Source organism: Ctenopharyngodon idella, chromosome 15, assembly GCF_019924925.1.
Source record: "Ctenopharyngodon idella isolate HZGC_01 chromosome 15, HZGC01, whole genome shotgun sequence".
Classification (NCBI taxonomy): Eukaryota; Metazoa; Chordata; class Actinopteri; order Cypriniformes; family Xenocyprididae; genus Ctenopharyngodon; species Ctenopharyngodon idella.
Window position 1 is genome coordinate 34,407,263 of NC_067234.1, and position 9,735 is coordinate 34,416,997.

Sequence of the window (9,735 nt, forward strand, 5' to 3'; positions counted from 1 at the left end):
ATATGTAAACATCTTTTATGTAAAATATCTTACTCAGGACAGTACTAAATAAAAAATAACATGCATTTTGTATGATCTCCCTTATTTTGTTAAAATTATTAACATTTTCACAGATTCTGCAAGTGGTTCACATACTTTTTCTTGCAACTGTATCTGGTGTTTGATTCTGCTATTAAATAATGGTTCATTCGAACTTTCACATTTATCCTCCTTGAACTGATTCTAATTTCTTATGTTTATTTTAGACCAGATGGAACTGAAAGAGCGAAGACAAGAACTGAATAAAATTGAGGAGGAACATTGCGACTTCAAAACTCAAAGGAGTTTGCCAGAAAAATGTAAGCGGCGAAAGAAAACACGTGGCAAAGTGAGAGCTCATGTGTGTTTGGACTGTGGGAAGAGCTTTTGTTCAGCTTACAGTCTGAATCAACACCAAAGAATTCATACTGGAGAAAAACCTTACAAGTGCTTATCTTGTGATAAGACTTTTACTTATTCTGGATCCCTAAAATCACACGAGCGAGTTCATACTGGAGAGAAGCCGTACCACTGTACTCAGTGTGAGAAGAGTTTCAGATGTCGTACCAGCCTCAAACATCATCATCTGCGTGTTCACTCTGTAGAAAAGCCATTTAACTGTGATCAGTGTGGTAAAGATTTTATTTTACCATCACATCTAAAAGAACACCTGAAAATTCACATAAACAAGAGGCCTTATGTGTGTTCATTTTGTGGAGACTTTTTTACGCGGCAGGATCATTGTAAACGACACCAGAAAACACACACCGGTGAGAAAGATCATGTGTGTTGTGACTGTGGGAAGAGCTTTACTACATCTAGTCATCTGAAACAGCACCAAGTAATTCATACTGGAGAAAAACCTTACAAGTGCTCATCTTGTGACAAGAGTTTCACTCAGTTGGGACAAGTACAATTGCATCAGCGAATTCATACTGGAGAGAAGCCGTTCTACTGTACTCAGTGTGAGAAGAGTTTTAGATATTCAAAAAGCCTTCTCGTGCACATGAGGAAATTTCATAAGTGGTCGCAATGAGCAACATTTCATTTTCATGTCAAATACATTCAAGTAAATGGTGTGAGATGAACAAAATCTGGAGTTGCTCCCAAAAGCACAATAACATATAGTTTAACGTTGTGAATTTGGTGAAAAGCTTAGAAAACTAGACTTGTCTGATTAAGAGACTAAAAGACTGGTGTTTGAAGCTTCAGAAAAAAAAATTCTTACAGTTTCTCAGCCACAACCTGTGTGCGTGTTACTTTGAAAGAGCAAACACACATCTGTGTTGTTTTATTTATTTATTTATTTTTTGCATTGGTCATTTGTTACATCCCACATGAGTCTAGGGGTATAGGCAGACACAACTAAACAACAAGTATTTTAAAAAGCGTCCTGCCACAGCAGCACAAGCAACAAATTGCAATAAAGATTTTTATTTGACAGCTCATGGAACAAATACAAAAAGGTATTGAAATAAAATAAAAATGAAAGGGCTTTAGGAGAGGGCAAGGCCAAAATAATAAACAAAAAGCAATCTAACTGGATAATTTAAACCTCTAACTAAACTAACAAAGAAAAGAAAATAACACAATTGTACCCAAACTCCCTTACTGGCCCCAAAACAGGAGAAAACAGGGTACAACAAAAATGGCACCCACCTCCCTACAGCTTCCAAATAAAACAAATAAGCATATTAAAGTAACTACAGCAACAGCAATAAACCAAAAAAATAGACAGAACTGATAAAGATGAGGGGTAGTATGAAGCTCCACACTTCAAATTCATTATTTCAAATGTAGACGCACGCAGGCGCGCTCATAATGGAAGCGACGTGGTCGCAACGCGCACATCGAGATTCTCAGCTTTTCAGAATGCCGCAAGCGCACCGCAGGTCATGTGACAAGAACCAACCAATCAGATTCGGCCTTTCCATAACAAAACATCAAAAGCTCAGTCAAACAGCTGATCATAGCTGTACATCTATGTGTTTTTTTATATCTCATCTCCATACATATATCTAGTAGGAAAGCTAATGCAAGGGCTAGAAATCAATGTATCCTTTGCTGAAACTTCCTCGTCTTCGTGGAGAGCACAGTTCATGGTTGCATAAGCAACGACAGATGCCATGAGAGCGCAAGCGCTTTGGAAAGAAGGAGAAAGCGGCGCGGCCGTGCTTTCCACATGGTTTTAGACGCGATACGTGAACGGCCCCTTAAACTGCAATGTTGGAGACACTCAAAGCAAACAAATCAAAAATAATACAATACCAGAGTAGGATATTAAGCAGCTATGTTCAACACATTTAAGTAGTTGTCATTTGATTTCATGTAATCATTATTCTTATTTGATTTACATAATTGAACCATTTTATTATTATTCATGTCACTTATTATTTTACTTCATTTCTTGCTCTTGCAGTGCTTGCCATTGTTGTTTAATCCCATGATTGTGTGATTGCAAGGGATGTTTGTCTTCATGGGTAAGAGATAAGACCAGTCCTGTTTCGGGAGGCACACCAACACTATACATTTTCTAACTCTTTCTAGCCCTAACCCCTTACTGTTAGTAGAGGGGTTAGATACGGGTCAGATGAGGGAGACACACAAAATGTGCACTGTTTGTCTGCCTCCAGGAGCAGGGTTGGGAAAACTGAGATAAGAGAATGTGTCCATTTCAAGGCTTTAAAGGGTTAGTTCACCCAAAAATGAAAATTCACTCACCCTCATGTCGTTCCACACCTGTAAGACCTTCGTTCATCTTCAGAACACAAATTAAGATATTTTTGATAAAATCCTCAGTGAGGCTTCCATTGACAGCAAGATAATTTCCTTTTTCAGTGCCCAGAAAGCTACTAAAAACATATTTAAAACAGTTCATGTGACTACAGTAGTCCAACCTCAATGTTATAAAGCGACGAGAATACCTTTTGTGCGCCAAAAATAAAAAATAAAAGAGACTTTATTCAACAATATCTAGTGATGGGCGATTTCAAAACACTACTTCATGAAGCTTTGAAGCTTTACAAATCTTTTGTTTCAAATTAGTGGTTCGGAGCGCCAAAATCACGTGATTTCAGTAAACGAGGCTTTGTTACGTCATAAGTGTTTAAAAATTCAATAGTTCACGTGACTTTGGCAGTTTGATACACGCTCCGAACCACTGATTCGAAACAAAAGATTTGTAAAGCTTCGAAGCTTCATGAAGCAGTGTTTTGAAATCGCCCATCGCTAGATATTGTTGAATAAAGTCGCTATTTTGTTTTTAGCGACTTTATTAAGGTTTTACGGGTGTGGAACGACATAAGAGTGAGTAATAAATGACATTATTTTTGGGTGAGCTAACCCTTTAACATCACAGGATGTGATAAAATATTTTATGTATCATATAGAAAACAATTGTAGAATTAGTTTGCTTACTATAAAAGCTGTAAGTGTTTTGAGGCCTGTGAGTGACTGTGAATACAAGGGTCAAATGTATCTGAGAAGTTAGCTTGGCCACTAAACATATTTTGTTGGGATTTTTCCACTAGACAACAGGTGGCTGTGAAATGAATAAGACCATTATTAAAGGTGGCATGTGAAGGCTTCTTGCCTCTGGGGAGTGTTGATTGTTCGTGTTACAATGTTTCATTTTGCCTATGAGAGAGGATTGACCATCAGTTGGCAGAAATCCACAATTAGGGAGTAAGTCAAAAGATGAAGATTAGTTGGCAGTCGGCCACCCCTACAAAGAGAAGAAGATAGCCAATTAATTAAGTGACTGTCGTGAAAATGTTGGGGAGTAGTTGAGATTCCAGGAAGAGAAAGGAAGAAGAGCACCTGTAAATGAGATCATGGAAAAGAACTGAAGGGTGATTTTTACCAGAGAATTATGCCACTTTGATGTGAAATAACAGATAAGAATGTAGGGGAATTTTACAGTTAAAGACCCAAAAGACCAGATATGTTGAATAAAGACCCAGAGTCAGAGTTTAAAAAAATAAATTGAAGAAAATTTTACTGAAGAATAGTTTGCAGTTTCATCAGCAGAAGCCAGCTTCAAGTCTCACAAGGAGTTCGTAGGCCGCTCTGCGTACATTCACATTTCCACAACAATTATACTCTAACAGAGTCTACTAACTACGTCATTACTAAGGTCAAAATTATTCTGATTGGTTAAGAAAAATAGACAAGTTTGGTAATCCTCCACACGGACAGATAGTCAGAAGCATATCTCCATTCGTCAGGATGCTGACGAGAGGACTCTGGATTTAGGTACTGGATGTCCTTTTGGGGTCATGAGATGGCATTTGCTGGTCTCAAGAAGAGTGCCTGTTGTCCATCAGTACAAAGGACACTAGCGCACATACACAGATACACATGAGTCACGGCTTCTTCAAGGTTGAAGTTGATCTGAGCTCTGCTCTGAGCAGGAAACTTTCCCAAAACATACTGATAACATGTTCTTTTCTCTCAGTGAGAGGTACAGACAATATTCAAAATTATTTTCTAGTGTTTTGAAAGGAAAATAAATGCTTTAACATACGTTGAAGAAGTCATTCAAGTAACTTAACAGAAAGATAAATGTTGATTAATAACTTAAAATATATTGAAGCGGTAGTGGATTCCAGAATCCACCCCCTTCAAGAAAAATGCATAAGAACTGCGCTCTGGCCAGAGACCAATTCAGATGTGCAGCTGGCATCTCACTTTGCTGCTTGTCAATAAAGTTAAAATTCAACTCAAGAGTTTTCTTTGAGACCAGAACTATAGGACATTGAATTTGCCACAACATGTTGTGAATCAGTAATATTCAATTGTTTTCGCTTTGTAATAATAACACTTTTTAGGTTTGTACTGGTCAGACGAAGACTGAGCATTGAATCATGCAACTAAGATTATTCATTAAACTATGAGGCACCATGTAGGGCTTAAATCAAACTTCACTCAGGCATACATACATACATCTGAAGTAGTCACATACAGGCCTATGTGTATACTACTGAATGCTCAAACAAATACATATGAAATAGAGTACCTCAGGGATGACGTGTTTTTGTAAGGCCAACCCGGAAGTTAGCGGCGCACGGGTTCCCTCGATCGAAAGCCTATGCATTTTTCCCATAGACTTTTGGAAAATCGCAAAAAATAAGCTCTGTGTTTAACAAAGGGTTATGACACTTACACGTTTTGTCTATCAAGATAATCTTTACAAGTTAACACAACATTTATACATTTTGAAGCCTAAATAAAGTCAAACAGTAGGCTAAAAAGCTAACAGTAGGCTATAAACGGACTACAGCACACCATGGTCGCGGATCAACGTCACCACCACCAAGCTTCCTCAAACTTTATTTAGAAAACAACTTTATTTAAAAACATGCTCGCCGATTATGATCTGCGCTGTGTATGAATACTTATCCACTTTTTCATGAGAAATGCTGTCCAAATGTCCTGTTTGTCATGATGACATCTAAAGTCCCCGCCAAAGGAAGTAGTCCCTTTTAGCAATTTGTTAGCAACCGCCGTTTTTAAGACACAATAAAGGTTTTAAAAATCACAAGCGGGTTATAACTGGTGTGTTTTATGTCATAGATCAAAACGTGAAAATATTTAGAGGCTTTGTTAACCACAGACCTTATTTCAGGCGATTTAGCAAAAACCCATTCAAAAAACCCATTGACTTCGGGGCGATGGAACCGGAAGTCTTAAAATGCTAACTCGCTTCCGGGATTTGCCTACAAAAACACGTCATCCCTACTCTATACCGATACATCTAATGTTACTAGCGCATACAAACTCTTCGCCTACATACACCAATGGCAACCCTCGCACATACATACAAACTTTCAAATAATTATTTGTATCTTTCCTACTGGGTAATTACTTTGCAAAAACTGTCATTTACTTGTTTACTAATGTTTTCTACATTTTTTCCCCCCCTGATTGTACAAGAGTAGTTAGAAAATAATAGAAGCTGTAAAATGTTAATAAACAAACTGAAAAATAAAATGTATTGTTTTCTTTATGTACAGATGGTTTAAAATGCCATCAAACCTTCTGCAGTAAGTTGCGAGTGTGTACAAATAAAAGACTTACAAGACAAACATTTTTTTAAAAACATTCACTGGTGTGTAATTTCCATTTGTATAATATCAATGACCAAACATACGAATCACCAGATTTTGTTTTATTATATATTATATAGGTACACAATATGTACACATTCAGTTTTAATCTTATGCCAAATATGATGAAAACGGCTTCGTTAATGTTTCTTGTTTCGTAAATTTGTCAGTTAACTTATGCGAATTACGTTAGGCTAGAAAGAAAGAAAAGCTCAGATGAGAAGGTCGGTTATCCTGGCTTCTTACAATGTTCTTGCAGCACCAAAGTAGTTAATATCAGGAAATTACTTCACAATCTTTATGTATAAGTATATACACAAAAATGTCGAGGTTTTTAGAGTTGTCATCAAGGCAAAAACGGCATTTACACTCTTAATAACTCCAGTAACATTATTGTGCTGTCTTTCTCAATTTCTGAAGGCGGCGACGGACACACTGCGCATGCGCTTAAGGTTTGTTTGGGTTCGGAATACATACATGTAAACTATTATATGCGAATTGTATTGCAAAGTTTCAGAATCTGACATTGGATTGGATTCATTACGAATATTAGTGCATGTAAACATCCAGTAGGTGGCAGCAATACACTAAAGGGGTTTCTAGTTTGCCATGTAAATCCAAAAGAACAAATAGAGGATACGCTGAAGAGAGTGCTGAATGTTTGAAGCCCAGTTCAAGTATTTGTTGATATTAATCGACGACTGTAACGATCGTGTAGGAATTTGAATGGACAGTTGTGGAGTATTTTCGCCGGATGCTGTATATTTTCAGTCTGTTTGTTGTTTCCACACGTGAGAGATGTTCCCGATGTTGACATGAACCAGTTTGAGAGATGAGGTATTTAAATACTAATTGTCATGTACCCAGGTTTCGTGTTAATATTGAGAAAACTTGAATTCTTCCTTTCTAATGTAAGAATTGTTGTCATTAACAGAAATAATTAACGATGTGTCATAATGTAGGGCTAATGTTAATGTTAATAATATAAAGCCTTACTCTGTATAGCAAATATGTTCACATAATTTCAGCATAATTAAAGTAGTTCAGTATATTCAGTCACCTGGTTTTTGTTTTTGTTTTGTTTTTTTCCAGATCCGGTCCAGTTCACACCTGCAGTGAATCCCCTCCTGCAACAATTCACCAATAAATACTGGGAATATTCACATCATCCAACAAGAGAAGGACAAACTCCAGGTGTAGCAGCTGAAATCTGTGTGACTGTTAAAGATGGAGTTTATTAAAGAGGAGATTGAAGACATGAGTGATCCAGAACCATCCAGAATAAAACAAGAAGAAACTGAGGAACAAATAGGTTGGTGTCCATTCTTGATTCTTCATTGTTTACTGTTGAGAAACATTAAGGTAACTGATTCTAACTACTTAATATATTTATTTTAGACCAAATGGAAGTGAAGGAGCAAAACCAGAAACTGAATGAAGTAAAAAAGGAACATGACTTCAAAGCTCAAAAGAGTTTTTCATGGTTGAACAGTTTTTCACAGCACCAGAAAACACATAATAAAGTGAGAGATTATGTGTGTTTGGACTGTGGGAAGAGCTTTACTGCGGCTGCCAATCTGAGACAGCACAAAAGAATTCATACTGGAGAAAAACCTTACAAGTGCTCATATTGTGACAAGAGTTTCACTCAGTCTGGATCCCTGAAATTACACGAGCGAGCTCATACTGGAGAGAAGCCGTACAACTGTACTCTGTGTATAAAGAGTTTCAAATGTAAAATCAATCTCAAGTATCATCATCTGCGCGTTCACTCTGAAGAAAAGCCATTTAACTGTGATCAGTGTGGTAAAGATTTCAAAATGTCATCAAATCTAAAAAAACACCTGATAGTTCATACAAACGAGAGGCCTTATGCATGTTCATTTTGTGGAGAGACTTATTCACGGCTGGAACATTGTAAACGGCACCAGAAAACACACACCGGTGAGAAAGATCATGTGTGTTTGGACTGCGGGAAGAGCTTTATTACAGTTGACCATCTGAAACTGCACCAGAGAATTCACACTGGAGAAAAACCTTACAAGTGCTCATATTGTGACAAGAGTTTCACTCAGTCGGGACACCTGAAAGAACATCAGCCAGTTCATACTGGAGAGAAGTTGTACTGTACTCAATGTGAGAAGAGTTTTAGACATTCAAAAAGCCTTCTCAGGCACATGAAGAAATATCATAAGCCGTCACAGTGAGCAACATTTCATTTTCATGTCAAATACATTCAAGTAAATGGTGTGAGATGAATAAAATCTGGAGTGCAGTTGAAATGTTGTCATTTAATTTATCATTTACTCATTATTATTTGTTTTACATCAATCATTTTATCATTCATTTGTCAATTTATGTTTTTATATTACTCATTATTTTACTTATTTCCTTGCTCTTGCAGTGCTTGCTATTGTTGTTGAATCCTATGATTGTGTGTTTGTTTTCGAGGGATGTTTGTCTTTATGAGTAATAGATAAGAGAATGTTTCCAATTCAAGGGTTTAATGTCACAGGACAATGTTGTGAAGCAGTAATTTTCCATTGTTTTTGCTTTGGTATGATGATAACACTTGTTGTATTTGAATTGGTCAGACAAACTGAGCATTGAAACATATGCAACTAAGATTATTCAATAAGCTCTTGTTTTTTATTATCATCACTTCATCTCCTGCTTCTGCTATTCCCAGTCAAACTCTCAGGCCGATAGAAAACTGTTAATAGAGTTTTGGGTACCAGACAGGGTTTACTGGTTTTCAGACAAAACAATTATCTTTTGACAGGATCTGACAGCTGGGGTCGAATCTGATATTTCTGACATTTTGTCAGCAGGATGTCAGCACTAACACAGTGTAAATGATTATTTGTGTCTCTGCTACTTGGTAATTACCTGTGAAATCTGCTCAAATAAGACATAATAATGTCATTTACTTATTTAGTAATGTTTACTGTATTTTGTTCTGATTGTAAAGAGTGACTGTAGTTAGAAAATAAGACGCTGTAAAATGTTAAACACTAAAAAATAAAGTTGATCTCTTTATTTACAGATGGTTTAAAATGCCATTAAAACTGCTGCAGTAAGTTGCAAGTGTATACAAATAATACTAATAAAAAAATAATAATTACGACACAACATTCACTGGTGTGTAATTTGATTTGTATCATAAAAGTTGCACTGTACCCTTAAAACTACTCAGACTCCAATAAAACATCTACAATATAGCATATACCACATAAGATATAGAACATTTCCAGATAAACCGCTGAATGTGATGATGTTTAGGATGTGGAAGGCCATGAAAAAGGCAAAAAAATCATGAAAAGTGAAGGGAAGACAATGGGAATAATGAGGCACAGGTGTAAATGGACAACATTTACATAGGCTACACAAATAAAGTGGGCAAAAGAAGTAGCATATCATTAATAGTCTAAAGCGCTTCGTATTACAAGAATATGAATATAGGGTTAAATGAGGAAGTACACTTAATCAAGACACATAATGAGAGATGCGACAAGTAATTTCAGTCAAAATAACATACACATGTAAACTAATAATTGAATGGTAAATTTTTAGGGTTCATATAAACAGCTTTCACAATCTGAAATCGAAT

The 9,735-nt window shown here is 36.5% G+C and overlaps 1 protein-coding gene across 1 annotated transcript; it reads left to right on the forward strand.

Moving 5' to 3' along the window:
* Positions 1 to 6,457: 6,457 nt before the first annotated feature.
* On the forward strand, positions 6,458 to 9,257 carry LOC127495761 (gastrula zinc finger protein XlCGF7.1-like). Its single transcript, XM_051863013.1, has 3 exons — positions 6,458 to 6,962; positions 7,218 to 7,437; positions 7,524 to 9,257. Exons 2-3 carry the CDS (start codon positions 7,353 to 7,355, stop codon positions 8,330 to 8,332), a joined length of 894 nt encoding a protein of 297 aa, XP_051718973.1. The 5' UTR covers positions 6,458 to 6,962; positions 7,218 to 7,352; the 3' UTR covers positions 8,333 to 9,257.
* The last annotated feature ends 478 nt before the right edge of the window (positions 9,258 to 9,735 follow it).